General features: G+C 35.9%; 1 protein-coding gene across 2 annotated transcripts in view; it reads right to left on the bottom strand.

The window, feature by feature from the left end:
* Window positions 1-23,267, bottom strand: part of MAGI3 (membrane associated guanylate kinase, WW and PDZ domain containing 3) — a 275,101-nt gene that overhangs the window by 67,033 nt on the left and 184,801 nt on the right. For both annotated transcript variants that reach the window (XM_065893665.1, XM_065893673.1), the window contains exons 3-6: window positions 18,196-18,315; window positions 9,725-9,934; window positions 3,543-3,717; window positions 2,105-2,184 (exon numbers count right to left, since the gene is read on the bottom strand). In XM_065893665.1, coding sequence (XP_065749737.1) covers window positions 2,105-2,184; window positions 3,543-3,717; window positions 9,725-9,934; window positions 18,196-18,315 — 585 coding nt within the window. The remainder of the gene's footprint in view (window positions 1-2,104; window positions 2,185-3,542; window positions 3,718-9,724; window positions 9,935-18,195; window positions 18,316-23,267) is intronic.

Below are 23,267 nucleotides of genomic sequence, written 5' to 3'. Positions count from 1 at the left end.
CCGCAATCCAGTTTTGGGAAATTTCCATCACCCCAATAAGATCCCTTGTGCTGTTTACAATTAATCTCTATTCCCTTCCTTAGCACTGGGCAACCACTAATCTACTTTGGCTCTATAGATTTGCCTATTCTGGACATTTCATATGAATGAAATCATGCAATACTTGCATGTCAAGTTTCTTTCACTTGGCATAACATTTTTTGAGGCTCATTCGTATTGTAGTATGCATAGTATTTCATTTCTTTGTATTGCTGAACAATATTCCATTGTATGATTACACCACATTTTATTTATCCATTCACTGATGGACATCTGAGTTGTTTCTACTTTTTAGCTATTATGAATAGCACTACTATGAATATTTACATTCAAGTGTTTGTGTGGACATGTTTTCATTCCTCTTGGGTAGATATCTAGGAGTGGAAGTGCTGGGTGATATGGTAAGTTTATATTTAACCTTTTAAGAAACTGCCAAACTGCTTTTCAAAGCAGTTGCACTGTTTTACATTCTGCCCTGCAATACACACGGGTTATTGTTTTTCTCCATCTTTGCTAATTTCAAAATCATGAAGATATTCTCCTAAATTTTCTTCCAAAAGCTTTAGGGTTCTAGCTTTGAGCCATCGCAAATTATTTTTTGTACATGGAGTAAGGATATAGTTGAAGTTCATTTCTCTTTATGAATATCCAATTGTTCCAGCACCATTTGTTAGAGATTTTCCTCCCCTCACTGAACTGACTTGGCACCTTGTCTGCAAATTAAGTGATCACATATGTGTGCATCTATTTCTGGATTCTCTTATGCCGTTCCACTGATCCATGTTCTAGCCTATGGATGGAAGACACTCCTGATTACTGTAGCTTTATAGTACGTCTTCAAATCTGGCAGCCTAAGTCCTTTATCTTTGTCCTTTTAAAAGTCTGTTTGGCCAACTAGAGTCTTTGTACAGCATTTCCATGTATATTTTAGAATCAGTTTGTCGGTTTCTTAAAAACAGACTTTTAGAATTTTGATTGGGATTGTATTGAATCTAGATATCAATTTAGGAAGAATGAACATCATTAACAATATGTGTTATCCTATCTACATAGTATATCAATGAGCACAGTATATCTCTTCAATTATTTTAGGTCTTGATTAATTTATTTCAGTGATGTTTTGTAGTTTTTAGTGTAGAGGACTTGCACATCTTTCAGTAGATTTGCTCCAAGGTATCTTTTTTAAAATATCATTACAAATAAATTTTAAATATTTCATTTTCCAATTGTTTAGTCCTAGAAAAATTCTATCATGCTGAACAAAATATGTATCAATTCTGCTTAAATTTTTTTCATAGACTGGAATCAATCTATAGGAGGACTATCTGACTTTCATTCTAATCCATTCATTTTTTTTAAACCAAAGTAAATAATTTCTGATGAGTCATACAAAATCAATGCAAATTTTATTCATCTACACGCTATATTCAAGAAGGCACAGCAAACATTTTGGCTGGGGTAAATTCTATACTTATTTGTAAGACTATACCATTAAATAGAACCTATAACATACAAGACAGACAAGCATTATTATCTAATGATTCTCAGAGAGATAATTTTTCTACCAAGCAGTAAAAATTGTGTGTGGGTGAGAGGTATATTAAAGACTTTCACTGAGTTTCTATTGCTGCTGTAAATGGCAAAGGATTATAAATACTGGCATATCTATCCTAGTGATACTAAATTAAATATATTTTTGAGATTAGCAGGCATGATGAGGCTACCCTGTGGTTGAGAATGCACCTAACTTATTAAATTATTTATTCAGAATTTTAAAAGTTTGTTTTAAAACAAAGTTAAAAAAGTGGCAAATTCATTTCTATTAAGTTTTTTTTAAAAAAGGATTTAATTGTATACTTCTCAAGAAAAGAGAAATAAAGACTCTCACAAAATTAGATGCAATGACATAATGACCAGAATCAGCTGATTATGATATCCACCCACTCCTTATGTGCTTATGCACATTATGGTTTGTTTAGGATTTTGGAAGACTTATTATCTAAGCAAGAAGAGCAAGAAGAGATAAAGAGAATAAGTATGGTATAAAAGGTTTCTGAATCTCTACCTCCATCTTCACAGTCTTCAGGGGCTTTGGCTTTCTTACAAAGACGAGGATCCAACCAGGTGGTTGTCTTGGTATTGTGGCTGTTGAACAAAGATTTCAATTAGAAACAGCAAAATAAAGAGGGAGAAAAGTATTTCAAAAGCAAAGATGAAAAGTGAATAAAAGGTATATGATGTTTGAACATTTATTTCCTACAGGCTTCATTTGTAAACCTCTGATTCAATAGTCCTGTTGTTCTCAGTCTATTACTTCAAAACTGCCACAGAGGAAAGGTAATGCTACAGGCACTAATTTGAGAATGAAGACTCTAAAGAAGGGATAAAATGTTAAGTGCATAGTAACAGATTCTTATCTAAGCAGTCAAAAATGTTTCAGCGGGTGGGCACATGGCTCCATACTGTGCATTATCTTAGCCAAAAGAGCTGCCCTGAAAACCCTGTTTACTTGCTGGCTGAATTCCTTCCTCTCTCCCTCCAAAAACACTATATTTCTTAGGTGCCTGTGATGTGTGGGCATTGTGCTGAGGACCGAGAATATAGAGATGAACAAACAATCAGATAGAGTCTCTGCCCTCACTGGGACGCTTTAAAAATAAAAGAGTTAAATAAAATAAAATGTTTTAAAGTGTCTGTTTCTGGGAGTTCTCTGGTGGTCCAGTGGTTAAGACTCCGCATTCCCAATGCAGTGGGCCCGGGTTCGATCCCTAGTCAGGGAACTAGATCCTGCATGCTGCAACTAAGAGCCCACGTGCTGCAACTAAGACCCGGAGCAGGTCAGACCCAGGTCACCATGCAGTAAATACTAATGCTAAAACAAAGCCATCACACTGCTGAGTAGACAGTGTTATAGTTTTAAGTATCTGAAATATGAGGATCTTAAAGAAAGAAATATCCTGGAAGAAAATATATATGAAGGCAATAAAACATAAAGTTATTATCAAAGCAGTGGGAGAATAACAATGTGATCAAAGGATCTTTTCTTGTGTTTCCAATTTGAGATTAATTCACTAACCTCTACGTTGATCTCTAGGTCTGAAAATATTTAGCTCAGTTAATAAATATGGCCCCCTTCCAAATGATGGTAATTTGTGAAATGCTCATTAAGTTGGACACTCTACTCGAAAGGTTAAAAAAAAAAAAAGGCAAAGCAAAATATCCTTTATTCCTTGCATTTTTCATTATTAGTGATAAATCTGTTTTTAATCCTCCTGTTTTTTATAAAACCAGACGTCAAATACAATATTCCTTTATCCAAATCAAATAAAAATGAAATATCATCCAGGGAAACAATCAGATTAAGAATCAATTGTAACTTGTATGAAAAATATTTTTAAAGAAAGAAAAAAGAAATGCAAGGCTTGTGAAATGAGGTTAAGAAAATTTAAAGGCAAGTCTCACAGTGGCAAGGCACATTAGAAAAGATACAGACATGTGCTTACTCAATGAAGTAGATCATCCCCGTATCAGTGTAGGCCATTTCCCAGTTTTTGGGGAGCGGTTCCAGATTCTCGTCTCTCATCATATAATTTCTAAAGTCCATGGAACTATTTGTTTGGTTGTAACTTGGGACAGTCTTTATCCAATCAGACGACTCAGAATGCCTCTCTCTGTTTTCTGCTATTCCAACAGAACAGCATGAAAAGTAGGTAAAGTTACATTCTCTTCAAACAGCCTTAATTCTAACAAAATGCCAAATATATATTGCAAATTTCCTTGTCTACTATGTCCACATTCTGCTATAACTTTTGAAAAAACAAATAAACACACTGATTTTCTTTTCATTTGCTAAGTGACATTAACCCTGTACAGCACCTCTGATGCTAGTCAGGGAAAGAAGCAAAAAAACAACAATAGAATCAATTCCGTATATACTAAATACAGATCAATCAATATTATACTAAAACAATGGCCACAGCAGCACCTATACAGTCCTTTTATGTGCCAGGCTCTATGTTCAGCACTTTACATATATTAACCCATAATTCATTCTCACAGCAACCCTGTCAGTATACATTATTACTATTGCCATTTTATAGCAGAGGAAACTAAGGCCCAGCAAGGTTAATAAGTTATTTTAATCAAGGTTACACAGCTAATAAACAGCAAAGCTAGGATTTGAATTTAAAGGGTCCATGTTCTTAACTGCTTTATCAAGCTGCCTTGTGCACATTTAACACAGGCCTTTAAAATAATACAAATTTTTAAAAATTAAACTCAAAAGACTTACTGTTGTTAAATATAATTCTCTGTTGGTAATATTAAAATCCTTTTAGAGTTCCAAAGTCCACAAAGTAGGTAAGAATACTAAAATTTGATAACTCTCTAGGGAGTTCACAATTCATGCACTTAAAAGTTGTTTCTAGAACTTAAAAGATAATATAACTGTAATAACTCCAAACTTTGGGCAATGCTTCAGTATCAGAGACTCTTAGAAGAGGCCTTAGATATCATTATATATCATTCTTTATAGTACTTCCACTCCAACCATCCTTTATCCAACCAAGTTCTATAATCCACTAATCCTACTACTTACTGCCTTTCACTGTTCCTCACCCCCATCCATCCCCTAGCTATGTCCTCACTGCCCTATTTACCCAACTTAAATTCCATGATCAACCACTATAATCACTCCTTTGTAAATACTCCCGATTCCTTTTTCCCTACTTTACTTCACCACACTTGACTGGCTGAACTATAATTCTGCTTAAATCTTACTCTCCACATACTCCTTGCCAGTATATGTAGCTGAACGCAGGCGATAGTAACTACTTCACTTTTAACTCATGATCAGTAGCCTCAAGAGGGCATTTAATGATGTATGACAATCATAGGGCATTTCTTTAGTCCATTCGCTCTGACTCTCCTAGATAACAATTTCATACCTTCCTTCTCCTTAAATCTTCTCCTACTTCTGCCTTATCCCTAATCTCATTTGATGACCTTGTTTCCTATATCACTGAGAAAACAGAAGCAAACAGAACTTCCACAAATTCCCACCATTATATCTACATAGCAACTGTGCCCATTTTACTCTACTTTCTGTTACAGTGGAAGAACTGTGTTTCTAAGCAGATATCTCCATCCCCTCTTGCCTATAGCAATTCCCTCTCTCTCTCTCTCACCACCAATCTTTCTTACGTAGTAGGTCACATCCATCTTTTTTTTTTTTTTTTTTAACAAAATACAACCAAAAACCCAAAGAACAAACAGAAGATCCTGAATAAACCCTCAAGTTTAGTCTTAGGGTTTTACATATACCAACGACACAGGAGACCATAAATGACATAACTAATAGGAAGGGTAGCAGTATATGGGGCACAGGGTCCCAAGATAACCCTGCCTAAACCCCCTGTGTATATCCTAACAGGTACTGTGGCCACACATTGTTACAATAAAATATCATCTTCCTCTCACCCATTGGTTCATAGCTGTAATCAGATTCCTTATCCAAAATGTGCCTCAGAGGACTTTCTTTGGGGATAGTTGAAACTTTTGCCATTTTTAAAGACAGAAATTCAAGACAAACAAACAAGTTATTTCTCCATTCTTTAAAAGGAAATTAAGCAATTCTCTTTCCCCTCTAGCAACGCCGTCCCATTTCTCTCCTTTTTACACCAAACCTCCTTGAAAGAGTTTATACTTGCTACCTCCACTTCCACTCTTCCATTTGTCACTGGAACTCGTTCCAACAAGGCTTTTGATCTCTCATCAATAAAACTGTTCTTAGCAAGATCACCAGTCATTTCCACATAGCTACATCCAATGATCAATTCTCAGTGCCCATCTTACTTGAGCTATCAGTAGCATCTGACATGATGGACCTCTCTTTCTTGAAACAGTCTCTTCCCCTGGCATTCAGGACACTACACTCTCCTGGTGCTCCTTCTACCTCTTTTCTGTCTCCATGATCCCCATATATTAGAGTGCCTGCCCAAGGTTCAGTGCTTGGATCTTTTCTCTTTCTACACTCACTCTCTTGGTGATCTCACTGTGTCACTGTTATATAAGCTATATGCTGATGGTGTCCAAATATGGATTTTCAGACCAGAACACAGACTTTTAAATCCAACTTCAAGCACATTTCCATTTGGATATCTAATGAACATCTCAAACTTAAATATCCCAACCATAGCTCCCATTCCCAACCCAAACTGACTCCTTTTACCTGTCTCATCTCAATACATGCAACTCCATTCTTGCAGATACTCAAGTTAAAACCCTTGGAGTGACCTCTGGCTCTGCTCTCTCATACCTTATATCCAGTCTGTTGGCAAATGTTATTGGCTCAGGCCACTTCTTACCTCTCATGCCTTCACTGGGTCTAAGCCACCATTTTTCACTTAAATTACTGCAATAACCTCCTAACTGGTACCCCTGTTTATGTCCATGCCCTCCTACTGCCTTTTCTCAATACAGTAGCCAGAATGAGCCTGTTAAGTTAAAAGCTGTTTTATCATGGTACTCTTCTACTTAAATCTCATCTCAGAATAAAAAGCAAAATTCTTCCAATGACCTATAAGATCCTATTATAATACACATTTCCACCACACCACCCCCATCATTATCTGATGGACTTCATTGTTACTATTCTAGTCTATTCCCTTCCAGCACTCTGCCCCAACCACATATAATGGATTGTCCACATTGTATCCAACCACGCTGGTTTCCTTGCTGTTGTCTGAATAATCTAGGGATGCTCCCACCTCAGGGCATTTGTACTTCTAACTCCCTCTGGCTGGAATGTTCTTCCCCAGGATATTTTGAGCACTACCTCACTTCTTGCAATGTCCCCTTCTTGGTAAGGTCTTCTCTAACACTCTATCTAAAATTGCAAACCTTGGCCACCGCTACTTTTTATCCTTCCCCTCCTCTGCTTTTTCTCCTTAGCACCATCTAACATACTATATGTTATTCATTTATGTTGGATAATTCTGTCTTTCCCACCAGAAGGTAAGGTTCATGAAGACAGGGAATTTTGTCTGTTTTGTTCACTGCTTTATGTCCAGCTTTTACAACAATGCCTAGCACTTAGTAGCCTAGCAGGTGCTCAATAAATATGTGCTAAATGAATAATATGAATGAAACACATGATTTATTCTCTATGCAGAAAAAGTGATAGAAATTAAAAGGCACCCAATGTATAAGTCAATCTGGAATGGGGTTACATTCTTGGGATATATATACTGGAGGAAAGTAGAAGCAACTATATGAGCAATAATACTTTTCTGAATATAGTTTCAAGAGACTGCATAAAGGAGTTTGCTTAATAGCCAATGATTTGAAAATGTTTTTTATATAACACCAACTCTTGGGAAAACTTTTAGCATTATTATATAACATGTGTCATCCTATTGCAGCATATTAGCATTCTTACGTTAACTCTCATCAAGATATAAAATAATATACATATTGGTATATACAAATAAACCTCCACCTGTCCTCTCCTACTTCCATCCCCAGCAATTTACTGATATTTCAAGGCAGGGATTCTAGTCCCCCAAAGCAATACACAAAGCAACTTTGAATAAGTTAACAAGCACGGTTAGTACTTACTCAGAAAAGACCAAGGGCTTTTAGCCATGTCTTCTATTGCTTTTTCCTTAAAATATTCTGCATATATTCTGTTACAAAGAAATATATGCTCCAGTGGAAGAGTCCTATGGTCCCTACACACAAGAAGGAGTGTACAAACTGCCTCCCACACACTCTTGGATACACTCCCTTTAAATATTAACAGTGAAAAGTCTGGAACACCTGGTTTAACAGCTGTCTTACATGACAAACATAAACTATGGAGCTTACAGATGGGTTTACCTCTAAGGGAACTGCAGTGCTCACTGAAAGGCTCTGCATTAGGAAGTTTAAAAAAAGGGCATTTTCTTTTCCTTCAAATTAAGAACATATAAATTCCCATTTGAGGACAGAGTCATGGTTTCTAATCCCAGTCTTAAGCATTTAAAAATGTTAACATAATTTTGTGGGAGAGTAAAGCTGACATCAAAATCAGAAGTCTCTAGGATATGATGACTTCCCTTAACAACTCTAAAGAATTAGATGTGAATTCACCTAAACCTTTTTAGACCCGTTTTCACCAAAATATATTGGTATAATTCATTGAGCGTATCTGCAACACAACCGTGTGAAATGTTAGGACCATAGAACAGGACTCACACTCTGGAGGGGGACACAAGCAATGAATGTATTAAAACAACAGATAATAGCAAATTTTAATAACTGATAAAGGAAAACAACAGGATACTTTGGGAAAATGATATGGTAATGGATTCTGCAAATTTGAAGATATAATCAAATTTTTTCATTTATTAGTACAACGAAAATATTCTTTTAGCTTCTACTATGTGCTAAACATGGTTTATGGCTCAAGAAATACCACAATGAACAAAACAAGCAAAAATTCCAACCCTTATGAAGCTTATATTCTAGTGTTTTGAATGGAATTATTATCATAAATAGCACTGAAATCAGTTCTGCTGTGATTCTGTGGTTTCCTATTTATACTCTTAATTAGCAGTATAAGAATCTCCTAAGCCAGGGGTCTCAACCTCCAACCCCCGGGGCTCAGACTGGTACCAGTCCATGGCCTGTTAGGAACTGGGCCGCACAGCAGGAGGTGAGGGGCAGGTGAGTGATCGAAGCTTCATCTGTATTTACAGCCGCTCCCCATCGCTTGCATTATCGCCTGAACTCCGCCTCCTGTCAGATCAGCGGCGGCATTAGATTCTCTTAGGAGCGCGAACCCTACTGTGAACTGCGCATGCGGGGGATCTAGGTTGCAGCGCTCCTTATGAGAATCCAATGCCTGATGACCTGAGGTGGAGCTGAGGCGGTGATGCCAGCGCTGGGGAGCAGCTGCAAATACAAATTATCATTAGCAGAGAGGTCTGACTGCACAGAGCCCATAATAAATCAAAGTACTTGAACCATCCCGAAACCATCCCCCCACTCCGCCCCAGTCTGTGAAAAAATTGTCTTCCATGAAACCAGTCCCTGGTACCAAAAAGATTGGGGACTGCTGTCCTAAGCAATCACTACACTATTTAGGGGTACCCAAAAGGAGAAGATTCTCCACCACTAAATTTCTGTTGGTTTTGCATTTAATGAAAAATATGACAGTCAAGTTTGGAAATTTTCTTTGAGTGATTCAGAATTTAAACTCAAAATATTGCTAACAAACCTTTCAGATAATATTTATTAGCATACTTCTAAATCTTTGTTTTGGTTGAAGGCTATATCTTAACACGTCTACATTTTGTTCAAATTCTGTAAAGTAAGGACTTAGGCCAACAAGATTCCCATATTCAAGCACCAGAAATGAATCTCAAATCTTTTAGGCAGCAGGGTAATGGCATATTGTATTATTATCAATACTAATGATAGTTTATAACTGATTTATCAAAACTGCCACTTGGAGCAACTCACTTCAGCTTACAAGACAGTCAACAGAAATACACTGTTTCATGCAAAACCTTAAAAAAAAAAACCCTGAGAATCCCATCACTTTCTCTGCATGTGCTTTGTGGAAAATTTTACTACTCCAATTCAGTGTCATATTAAAGTCAACCTTAAGGATCAGCCAGAAGTTGTTCATCTATTGACGAACCTGCATTTCCACTACCGTTAACAGCTTCCTTGTCTTCATCTTCTTCCTCTTCAGGAAGAGAACTGTCCATTCTTTCCATCTTGCTGACAGATGTAGTTCGTTTTCTTTGGGATTCTGTGTCAAACTCATTATCAAAGAGGACCTGATCAACTGGATCTGGCTGGAAAGGGCTGGGTTCTGCTGGAGGCTTGGGAGTTCCATAGAAGTTTCCTGAAGTGGACAAAATAACAGCTGCTGAAAGTGCTGAATGCTGAATTGAGAGTCAGAACAAAATGATCTAGTGTATGTCTCTGCCCTATTATCTTATACGGAAGTTTTTGAACACCCACCGTTGGCCAAAAGGAGGCCAAAGCACTTTTTCTTGGGAGAGGAGGAGGTAGAAAGACCAGGAAGAACTTATTTCTCAAGTGCCCTAACACTATATACTATCTAACATTATCTAACACTTTAAGACTATTTGTACTAAGGCCAGGAGGTTGACTTTACGTATGTAGGTTAGTTATTCCTACAGGGCTTGCTTTGCATGAGTTCTATATTAGGGCCTAATTTCTGAATTTAAATGCATCAATGCTATTGTGTAAGACTAACTGGCATAAAAAGTGGGAGTAAAGGAGGAGAAAACTAATTCAAATAATTTTGTTCTGATATGTAACATAATGAACTATTTTGGTAAAATAAGGAAACATAAAGGCAAAGGATAAAGCTAAGAACCAACCAGTCTGTTCTGAAATGTAGGCTGCTTATGTAAAAGTTAATTTTTTAAAAGTTTTTCTGAGCATTTTAATTATGTTATTTTATCTGGCAATTTATTGAATAAACAGAGAATTTATTAGCATAACTCAATATTGGCTTATACTCAGGAAAGCAAGAAATACTTTAATATGTTGTCTTGTAAATCAGTAATTTTTTTTGTCTAGTTCTATATTTCCTTTTTATTATTTATCAATAACTATTTTTTTTTCTAACCAAAATTTAAGATTCTTTTTTGTTTATTGGAGTATAATTGCTTTACAATGGTGTGTTAGTTTCTGCTTTATAACAAAGTGAATCAGTTATACATATACATATGTTCCCATATCTCTTCCCTCTTGCGTCTCCCTCCCTCCCTCCCACTCCTCCAGGCGGTCACAAAGTACCGAGCTGATCTCCCTGTGCTATGCAGCTGCTTCCCACTAGCTATCTACCTTACATTTGGTAGTGTATATATGTCCATGCCTCTCTTTTGTTTTGTCACAGCTTACCCTTCCCCCTCCCCATATCCTCAAGTCCATTCTCTAGTAGGTCTGTGCCTTTGTAAATCAGTAATTTTTGCAGTAAAAATGAATGTCCCAGAATAGAATGAAAACAACTGAATATCTGCTCAGTTTTCCATGTAGTCCCCAATAGGCAGCCACGTACGATGGAAAATGTCCAGTGGGTCTAGCTACCTTAAAAGTTTGTGGCTCCTGCTAGTTTTGACCTTATATATCAACCACTATGCTGATGTTATAGAAAGATAAACATGGACAGGGAATAAAATACTCATCATCTTCTTCTTTTATTTTAAAAAAAGTCTCCAAATTCCTTGGCTCCTAAGGAGGTAATTAAGATGCTCATTCATATACAGTAAATTAATGGGGTATATAATGGATTATTTTTCCAAGATGAAAAAAAAAACAACATAGGTTGTTCACCACATCAGTGAGGCAAATCTACAAGTAACATGGTTTACCTTAAGTCGTGCTTGCTTTGAGGGGGAAAGTATTAAGATAAATTCTTTGCAAATTTGACTTTGGGAGGTAACTGTCATTAAAATACTCAAGACAATGGAATCAAAATAATAAGACTTTTCAACCATATCTTGCCTCTCCCCACTCAACTACTTCCTTGCTTCCAAATCCACGTTTGAAATGGAGTTACTCCTGTCATGCAGATGGATGGAAAGTTTCATACTAAAACAGACTAAGAGGATCTCTGCGAACTTTCTGGCCCATAAGTAAAGCAACGACCAATGAAAAAGTCAGTTCACATTTCTCTGGGACAGACGGCACAGAAATGCTACAAACAGAGGTTTGGTTGGGGAATAGGATGCTCTAGGATCTCATTTTTTCCTGTATGATGTCCAATAATCATCCAAGAAATTTTGATGTACCATGAAGAAGTTAAAAGTCCACTTTTACTTTTTTTTTTTCCAGTTTTTCTAAGGATGTTAGTTTTACAGGGAATACTAGAAACACATTTTACAGTGTATACTTTGTAATTATTATATGACCCTAGGGTGAAAATTAGAGAAATTCAGGATATTGTGATTGCTATATCCATAATCACTGATAAGAACTTAGAACTTCATAATAAATTCTGGCAGTTTCCTTATTTTAAAAAAATTATTGACTTAGATTAAAAAAGAAAACTAGCATTGCTTACAAGTAAATTGGATCTATTTTTCTTGAATTGTTGGTAAATATCAAGATTTCAGACACTGGAAGGTAAAGAATTACAAGGTTTGTGAACCTTGACTATAGTTATTCACAGAAAAAGTTTTTCATCTTTTTGAAGCTGTTTTGGAGATTTTTCTTTTTCTCTTTTTTATTTTCTGAAGGGTTTTCATTTTTACAATAGAACAGTCAACCATTACATATTTTAAACCTATATAAAATCATATACAATAGTGTTAGAATAGTATTAGAAACTTATTTATTTATTTATTTACACATCCCCAGATACTAACTTTTGCCAGATTCCTTTCAGGTCTCCCCTTTTCCCCTCTTTAATGACACACATATACAGTCACATATATAATTAACGGCCTAATTTCCTGTCTCTGTTCTTCCCACTTTCTCCCTGAGTTATCCTTATGTTGGTATATGTCATTTCCCTGCATATTATGTACATCTAGGACATATGTATATGCATACATAATATATAAATACTACTGCTTTAATAAAAGCTTCATGGAGTGTTTATGACATTACGTATCTTTTTTTCTAGACAGTACACTGTCCATATCCTTTTGCAATCTTCATTTTATACAACTGTATTTCTAAGACTTATTCCTGTTGATACATGTAGATTCTAGTCACCTGTTATATAATAGTCCATTTTTATGAACAAATTAAAAGGTATTTTATTAATTCCTCTACTAAAAGAGAGTTGGTTGCATTCCCTTATTGTTTCAAACAACACTATAATGACTATTCGGGTACATGTCTGCATATGTACATTGACAAGGGTTTTTCTATAGTAGGCATCCAGAAAGGGAACTGCTAGGTCAGAGTCAGGTGCATCTTTCAATTTACTAGCTATTGCCAAGATGCTCTCCAAAGGGACTGTATCATTATATACTCTCTTCAGCTGTGTATGGGGGTTTCCATTTCCCACAATTATCAGTCTTTAAAATTTCTGTCAATCTTATGGTTGTGAAAGGGTGGATGACTGTTCATGTTCGTAACAGAAGCAAATGTAGAGGAATATCTTTGTGATCTAAGGGCAGAGAACGACTTCTTAAACGAAACTTCAAAGCATAAATCATAAGGAAAACAGTGATAAATTTGATAGACAAAAGTTAAGGATTTCTGTTTAATGAAGAAACACAGAACAAGGTTATTAGGTGACAGAATGGGAGAAAATATCTATATGCAATAAGGGATTAATATCTAAATAACTAAGGAATGTCTATAAACTGGAATGTGATTGAGATCCCACTTTTTAAAAAATGGACAAAGCAAATGAATAGACAATTTGCATTAGTCCAAGAAAACTAACAAGCATATGAAAAGATGCTTAAACTCTCTGACTACCAGAGAAACTAAAATTAAAATGAGATACCACTTCTACAACCATCAGATTGACAACATTATAAAGCTGGATGATGCCAAGTGTTGAGGAGTATGTGGAGTCATTACTACATCTGCTACAGAACCAAATCCCTATGGCACTGCTGACGGGAATAGAGACTGCAGAGCTACCCAGAGCTACTTTATCACATTAACTATAGGTATACCTTATAACCCAACAATTGGATACATATTCCACAGACATTCTCACACAGGTCTGTAAGAAGACGTGTGTGAGGATGTTGCAGATTTATCTGTGGTGATGAGGAGTTGCAGGCAATCTGGAAGTCTGTCACTAGGAGAATCGTTAGGTAGTGGATTCACGACATGGAGTACTGTGCAGCAGTTAAAAAACAATGAATTACATGCAAATACAGTACAGCAACATGGATGAATCTAAAAAACACAGTAGTAATACGTGAAAACAGTTAATAACTAATGAGATACATTTAGAACATGGCCCAGATGTAAATAATAAATACATGTACACAAGACACAATATACGTTTTGTAAGAACACATGCAAACAAAAACATATACATTAAACACATCAGAATGGTTGCCTGTAGGAGGGAGGTGAAGGAGAGCAGGCTATTTGCATAAAAATAAAAAATAAGCGGCTGTCATTTCCTCTGAAAAGTCTCCACTGGCCATCTTATCTAAATAAGATATTCCTATTATTTCCTTTAAATCCCTTGTTTTTGTTTCCTTTCCTTCATAACATCTCGATTGGGTTATTTTGTTTGTTTTTTGACTGCCTTCCCACTAAGATACAGGATTTATGAAGGCAGTATCATTTCAATATTGCTCAGCACAGCATCTCTAGCCCCGCTGATAGTGCTTGGCACATAGTATGAAAGAAGGATCAAATAAATTAATAAATGAATGAATGAGTCATGGGAGCTAGGCCCAGAAAGGGTGGCTGGGTCAAACTTAGCAGGCAAAAGGAAATCATTAAAGATTCTGAAGGAGAGAGATATGACCAGAACTGCACTTGAGGAGGACTAGCATAGTAGCAACGAGCAGGGGGGGACTGGTGAGAGGGAAGACACTGGAACAAATGAGATCAACTGCGACAGCCAGCATGAGCTAGTCCAGTGAGCCTACAATGAGGTGATGATAGTAAAAAGAAAGGCAGTAGAAAACTACAGGCCAATATCACTGATAAACATAGATGCAAAAATCCTCAACAAAATACTAGCAAACAGAATCCAACAGCACATTAAAAGGATCATACACCATGATCAAGTGGGGTTTATTCCAGGAATGCAAGGATTCTTCAATATACGCAAATAAATCAACGTGATACACCATGTTAACAAATTGAAGAAGAAAAACCATATGATCATCTCAATAGATGCAGAAAAAGCTTCTGACAAAATTCAACACTCATTAATGATATAAACCTGCAGAAAGTAGGCATAGAGGGAACTTTCCTCAACATAATAAAGGCCATATATGACAAACCCACAGCCTACATCATCCTCTATGGTGAAAAACTGAAAGCATTTCCACTAAGATCAGGAACAAGACAAGGTTGCCCACTCTCACAACTCTTATTCAACATGGTTTTGACAGTTTTAGCCACAGCAATCAGAGAATAAAAAGAAATAAAAGGAATCCAAATCAGAAAAGAAGAAGTAAAGATGTCACTGTTTGCAGATGAAATGATACTATACATAGAGAATCCTAAAGATGCTACCAGGAAACTACTAGAGCTAATCAATGAATTTGGTAAAGTAGCAGGATATAAAATTAAGGCGCAGAAATCTCTTGCATTCCTATACACTAATGATGAAAAATCTGAAAGTGAAATTAAGAAAACACTCCCATTTACCATTGCAACAAAAAGAATAAAATATCTAGGAATAAACGTACCTAAGGAGACAAAAAAAACCTGTATGCAGAAAATTATAAGACACTGATGAAAGAAATTAAAGATGATACAAAGAGATGGAGAGATATACCATGTTCTTAGATTGGAAGAATCAACATTGTGAAAATGACTCTACTACCCAAAGCAATCTACAGATTCAATGCAATCCCTATCAAACTACCACTGGCATTTTTCACAGAACTAGAACAAAAAATTTCACAATTTGTATGGAAACACAAAAGACCCCAAATTGCCAAAGCAATCGTGAGAACAAAAAATGGAGCTGGAGGAATCAGGCTCCCTGACTTCAGACTATACAACAAAGCTACAGTAATCAAGACAGTATGGTACTGGCACAAAAACAGAAATATAGATCAATGGAACAGGATAGAAAGCTCAGAGATAAACCCACACACATATGGTCACCTTATCTTTGATAAAGAAGACAAGAATATACAGTGGAGAAAGGACAGCCTCTTCAATAAGTGGTGCTGGGAAAACTGGACAGCTGTATGTAAAAGAATGAAATTAGAATACTTCCTAACGCCATACACAAAAATAAACTCAAAATGGATTAAAGACCTAAATGTAAGGCCAGAAACTATCAAACTCTTAGAGGAAAACACAGGTAGAACACTATATGACATAAATGACAGCAAGATCCTTTTTGACCCACCTCCTAGAGAAATGGGAATAAGAACAAAAATAAACAAATGGGACCTAATGAAACTTCAAAGCTTTTGCACAGCAAAGGAAACCATAAACAAGACAAAAAGACAACCCTCAGAATGGGAGAAAATATTTGCAAATGAAGCAACTGACAAAGGATTAATCTCCAAGATTTACAAGCAGTTCATGCAGCTCAATAACAAAAAAACAAACAACCCAATCCAAAAATGGGCAGAACACCTAAATAGACATTACTCCAAAGAAGATATACAGACTGCCAACAAACACATGAAAGAATGCTCAACATCATTAATCATTAGAGAAATGCAAATCAAAACTACAATGAGATATCATCTCACACCAGTCAGAATGGCCATCATCAAAAAATCTAGAAACAATAAATGCTGGAGAGGGTGTGGAGAAAAGGGAACACTCTTGCACTGTTGGTGGGAATGTAAATTGATACAGCCACTATGGAGAACAGTATGAAGGTTCCTTAAAAAACTACAAATAGAATTACCATATGACCCAGCAATCCCACTACTGGGCATATACCCTGAGAAAACTATAATTCAGAAAGAATCATGTGCCAGGACATGGAAGCAACCTAAGTGTCCAGCATCGGATGAATGGGTAAAGAAGATGTGGCACATATATATAATGGCATATTACTCAGCCATAAAAAGAAATGAAATTGAGATATTTGTAGTGAGGTGGATGGACCTAGAGTCTGTCATACAGAGTGAAGTAAGTCAGAAAGAGAAAAACATATACTGTATGCTAACACATATATATGGAATCTAAGAAAAAAAAAAAAAAAGATCATGAAGAACCTAGGGGTAAGATGGAAATAAAGACACAGACCTACTAGAGAATGGACTTGAGGATATGGGGAGGGGGAAGGGTAAGCTGTGACAAAGTGAGAGAGAGGCATGGACATATATACACTACCAAACATAAAATAGATAGCTAGTGGGAAGCAGCCACACAGCACAGGGAGATCAGCTCGGTGGTTTGTGACCACTTAGAGGCGTGGGATAGGGAGGGTGGGAGGGAGGGAGACGCAAGAGGGAAGAGATATGGGAACATATGTATATGTATTACTGATTCACTTTGTTATAAAGCAGAAACTAACACACCATTGTAAAGCAATTATACTCCAATAAAAATGTTAAAAAAAGAAGTACACCTGAAACTAACACAACATTGTAAATCAAAAAAAAAAAAAAGAAGGCAGTGCAAAAGCTGCTACAAAGGAAGAAATGACTAGATTTGGTAACACACTAGATGAAAACTGTGAGAAAAAGAAAGAAGTAAATGAAGACTCCTCTGTTTTGAGCTCTTGGTACAGCTAAAGAGAGAAATTATTCTTTTGGATAGAGCACAAAGGCATATTTGGATATGCTGAATTCATGGTTAGATACTTATTGAACACCATCTCTAGGCATTGAAGATAATATTGAGTAAGAAAGACATGATATCTGCTTTCACAGAGCTTTTGAAAAAGGCAATTATAATAGCTGATAAAGCAATGATGGAAAAGTACCGGGTGCTCTGGGAGTACATAAGCTTGCCAGGGAAGAGTTAGATAAAAAATAAAAAGATCTAACAAAGAATCATTTAAAAGTTGAAATTGATCTTAAATCAGTACTTCCTAGAATCAAGTGAGTAAAGAGTTATGAAAAGAAAACCAATTTTTCTGTCTTTGTTATTTTCCTCCTCAAATCTATATTCTCTTTTCTCCAAGAGAGGCAAGGTATAAATAGATTTTAAAAATTGTACAGTATTTTTATTTCCAACCACAAATAGAACTCACAAATACTTGTTGAGTTCATATGATGAATGTGAATTACCACTGAAATATGCATACTGGCCAGCTTGAATGATTTTAGTATATTGTTCACAATCAACTTTATAATATAGAATGTGTTTGCTTATTGTTTAATCCCATTTTAATTAGTAAATTACAAATAGCCTAATCAAAAGAAAAATCTCCCAAAGACTGATAGAAAAAACTTTTAAAAAATGGTATTTTACTGACCAAATTCCCTCTGAAATAATTCCAATCAATCAGATAGTTTTCTGGGTTGCTGTTGTCAATATTTGAGGACATACCATCATACGTTCCACTTTCTAATAATGCTCCACTCTCTTCCAGTGCTTTGAACTGTTCAACAGAAATGAAATTATAGTCCACCCCTGGTACTTCCCCATCCCTGGGGGCCCTTGTAGTGCCTAAGGAAAAAAAAAAAAACAACAAGAAAAAAATAGGTTGTAAAGTGCTTTTAAACTTATAAAACATTGAGAATAATAGAAAATTCACTTTATAGAGAACACATGGGAAACAGACTATTGAATATATTGTATCTTCTAGAGTGATGATCAGAGAATTTTAGGCAAATTAACATTCCTAGGTGAAAGTAGGACAATAAATAATGTAGGATGAGTAAATATACTTTAATAAAAGCTACAGATGGCTATGAAATTCAAAATTACAAAGATTAAAATGTTAGTGTCCAAGAAAACTTAACTTTCCAAGACACAACAGTTAATTCTTCTTTTAAACCTCAATTATTATTACTTAACATTTGAAGGAGAGATAAGTCCACCAAGGATAGGCTTCATTTTCATGTAGCTACCTTACATATTTTTACTTCCTTAGCATAAATGTAAACTAACATTCTACTTACTAAAGGACAATAAAAAAAGAAAAACAACTTTTAAAAACTCTTTACTGAGCTCCATTTAAAAAACTTGAACAAGTATCAATTATGAAATTATTTTAGACTAGTGAATAAAGGGCTTAGGGCTTAAGATAGGAATTCACATATTGCTTCTTAGCCATTATTCTCTTCAAGTAATTTCAAAACATTAAGCAGTAAATTGCTTAATGAAATTCACTACAGCAACAGAGCACTAAATTTCTATCTATTAAGGAATTAATGCCAAAGTAAAATGTTTTTCAGGTCCAAGATATAAATTCAGGTTATGGCAGCATTGCTATATTTTACTGAATTTCACTGAACAAGAATCAATATTTTTTTCAACTGATATTGGAAATATTTCAAATACTAGAGAATACAAAAAAGAGATCCAGGTACTTAGCCTGGAAATAGGGTTGGGATATTGTCCTGCCAAGGATGCCTTCCCAAGCCTATTCCTCTATTTATGCTCCCTATTTGCTAATAGCACTCCAAGCCAGAAATCTGTCAGTCACCTTGGGTTATTCCCTCTGCTCTACATCCAGTCACCAAATTTGGTTGATTCCATCTCCTAAATACCTGTAGGATTTATATACTTGTCTTCATTCTCACACTCACTTAATTCATATCATTATCTATGGCCTGTATTGTGGCCTCCCAGGGTCAACCCTTTCTTCTCCCTGGCTACACCCCTTACCCAAACTGCAGCCAGTGACTTTTCTAAAACAATCTTGAGCGAAAAACCTCCAAACCCATCAATGGTTCCCATGATCCTGGCATAAAATCCAGACGCTACCTCTTCAGCTTCTTTCTTGCCTCACGCCTTTCACATTCTAGGCTTTAGTCATAATAGATTTTTTTTTCCCCAGTTCTTTTAATCTTCCTTGCACTCGCTTAACTCCAAGGCCTTTGTCCAAGCCATTCTTTTCCTTGGAAGACTTCCTATTCCCTTTCTCTCTTACCTCAGCTAACTCCTACTCATCCTTCAGGTCCTGGCCTAGAAAGCTTCTTTAGAGAACCTTCCTTGATTCCCATCTAGGGTATGGCAATATGCAGGGACCACGTCTACTTGGTTCAGAGCAATAGCCCCAAGTCTTGGCACCATGTAAGAACCACAGTAGGTACTCAATATAGAGAGCTGTCAAATAAATTAAGTGAAATTTTACAAACGTAATTAGCACAGGGCCTGGCAATATGTTAACATTATTATAAATTCACGGGAAACTATTAATTGCTTTTACTTTTTAGTGGCATTACATTCTATTACATTTTGTAACATGTGAAAAAAACCCACAATGATGATGATAAAATATTAATGGTGATGATCTCAGAAAATAATGATTAAGCCAACATTCTAAGCAATAAAGACTGTAATCAATGAATTTTTCCCTTATTTTTACCCAGCTTTTTATAAAATTGAGCATTTCTTTGTCTTACATCACACAGGATATGAAATTAATTAGGAAAACATAACTTCCCTTTTTCTTAACATTTTTTCATTATCAAATTTTTGTTTCTCATATACTGACTAAAATTACATTGTTAGATTCCCCAAATCAACAGCTTTTAGTTCCATATTAAGTAAAAGTTAACATTAGAAAATAAATTCAGCAATTAAATTTATGATTAGCAGCTGTGATAGATGGAAAAACATGGCCACATATTTTGCACCTCCTCCCATCAAGAGATGGGGCCTGTTGCCTCACCTCTTGTATCTGGACTGGACTATAGCTTGCTCTGAATAATTTAACGTGATGCTGTGCAAGTTCAGGAGTCTAGGTTTCCATCTTTGCCTCCTTGGAATAGTCCCACCACCATGTACACATGTCCAGCCGAGAGTCCCAACCAACAAACAGCACCAAGGCCCCAGGCACGTCAGTAAGGCCAGTTTAGCCCTTCCAACCCCAGCTGAGCCTCCAGTGACTACAGCAACATGAGTGGGCCCAGCTGAGCTCAGCCAACCCATGAAATCATGAGAAATAATACATGATGGTTGTTTTAAGCCATTAAGTTCTAGGGTAGTCTGTTATGCAGCAGAGGCTAATTTAAATATTATCTAAATAAACTCTACTATAAAACATAATGACTACATAAAACCCAATTTAAGAGCAAACCATATTATAGATAATACTATTTAAAAAAGCACTGACCCGAGGGGCAGGAGCAACTCTGCGTTTTAGTCTGGGATGATTATTAATGGTACAATTTCAAGCAAGCACTTAATCCCTCTGGGCTTTGTTCTCTTTCTGCAATGTGGCATTGAGCAAGATGGTGTTCATGATTCTTTCCATTAACAGACATAAAATGTTATGTGTGATTCCAACATATATATTTCCAAGATTCACAAAGTAGCTTTAATGTTCATTCTTTTTACAAACGTATTATAAATTTTCACTTCTTCCCCCTCAAAACATGTACTCTCATACACATAAAAAATTCTCTACCTTCCCCTACCCTACCACATTGCCATCAGCATTCCAGAAATTTTACCTTTCTATTCTCCTGATACTCTCTATGTTTAATGTAAAGCTTTGTACATCCCCTCCAGTCAACACTATATTTCTCCTTTTTACATAAAAATTCCTCCAAGTTCTGCTTACTCAGTCTCCAATTCCTCTCCTCTCATTCTCTCGTGGGCCCATTCCAATCAGATCACTGCCCCAACCACTCCCACTGAGACAATTTGTTATGTGCATCAGCAGTCTCCACTTTGCTTAACCCAATGGTCAAGTCTCAGTCCTCACGTTACTTGGCCAATCAACAACCTTTGATATAACTGATCCCTCCCTCCTTTTTGCTTTATTCTGAAATATACAGAAAAGCACATAAAACATATATATGTATAAAGTTTAACAAGTAATAATAAAGCAAACTCATCCAGGTGAAGAAACAGAACATTACCAGGGTGCCAAAAGCCCCCTTGTGTGCCTCTAATCATAAATCTCTCCCTCCCTCCACCCCCAAAGTCACCACCATCTTGACATTTGTGATGATTTCCTTTCCTTTTAAAAATGTTTTTACCAACTAAGTAATGCATTTCTGAGCAACACAGCTTAGTGTTGCCTGTTTTGTAACTTCATATGAAGGAAATCATATGCATCCTTTTGTGTCCACATCAATATTTGTCATCAGGTTTTTAAACTTCTGCCAACATGCTAAGTATGTAAAGGCATCTCACTCTGTATTTAATGTGCAGCTGCCTTATGAGATTAAACATTCTTTTTCATATATTTACTAGCCACAGAGATTTCTTCTGTTGTGAAGTGGCTGTTCAAGTCTTTTGCCATTTCTCTACTGGGTTGCCTGCCTTTTTAAAATTGTAGTTCTTTACATTCTGGATACTACATTACTTCATCAAATCTAAGTAATCAACAGCTTCTAAAATGCACCATTATTTTATCCCTAAAAAATAAAAAAAAAACTGGCAATTATAATTGAAAGATTTCATGTATTGTAAGATGTGTTCCAATTGTAGAGAGGTTAAAATGTGAAATAATTGTGTCAGTATTGAAGCACTGCACCTTTTCCCAGGTATATGTGTTGCAGATGAGGTATTTCTGCTAAAATGTGAAATATGCTTTCTTCAGAGAGTGCTTTCTGCAAAATCATGCACCAAAAATAAGAGAAGATTATGGAGAAAACAGGATAGGGTTGATCTCTGAAAACTTATTGCAACTTTGTAAACAGAGCACTTGGTAAAATCAGTAATAATCCCAATGAAAAATATTAGTACAGTTTAAAAGATATGTTATATTCCTAATAAAAAAATACTAGAGTAAATAAAATACTTTGTCTTTAAAAACAATAAGAAAAAAAAGAAATGAAAGGAAAAGGTAGCTTGACAGAAAGGGGTACATGGAGGGTTGAGGCTACTGAATAACGAAGATAAGGCAAAAGGTGCAATCAACAATTTTAAGATAAAGCACAAGTTCAAATTGAGAAAAGAGGCGAAATTGAGGTGAATAGGCATCATACATAGTAGATACAACATTCAGCTATGTTTGTATATTCTGTGTTTACTTGATGATACAAAACATTCGCTGGGGCAAATGAAATAAGAACCAATATTACCTTGGTTCAGTCGACATCATTCTCCTACCTACTTACCAATCACATATGAACTTACCTGCATTATTGAAACAAATGTTGCAGAACAGACAGTATCTTCTCCCACTCTGTGATTTCTTTTCATTTTTTTTTTTATAAATGGCCCTTTGATGACAGAAGTTTTTCATTTTAATGTAGTCAAATTTATCAGTCCTTTCCTTTATAGCTAATGGCTTTTGTGTCTTGTTGAAGAAATCCTTTCCAAGGCCATGGAGATATTCCATATTCTTTTTGAAAAGCATTACAGCCTTGCCTTTCATATGCCTTTCATATCTATACTTTAATGTACTAAAACATTTTTTTTTGGACTTGATGGGAGGTAGTAGTCCAATTTCCTTTTCTTTCCAAATGTTGTTCAACAAGATTTATTGAAAAGTC

This window comes from Phocoena phocoena, chromosome 1 (genome assembly GCF_963924675.1).
Source record: "Phocoena phocoena chromosome 1, mPhoPho1.1, whole genome shotgun sequence".
NCBI lineage: Eukaryota > Metazoa > Chordata > Mammalia > Artiodactyla > Phocoenidae > Phocoena > Phocoena phocoena.
The sequence above is the reverse complement of the archived record's forward strand: the minus strand, read 5'-3'. Positions and strand labels throughout refer to the sequence as shown.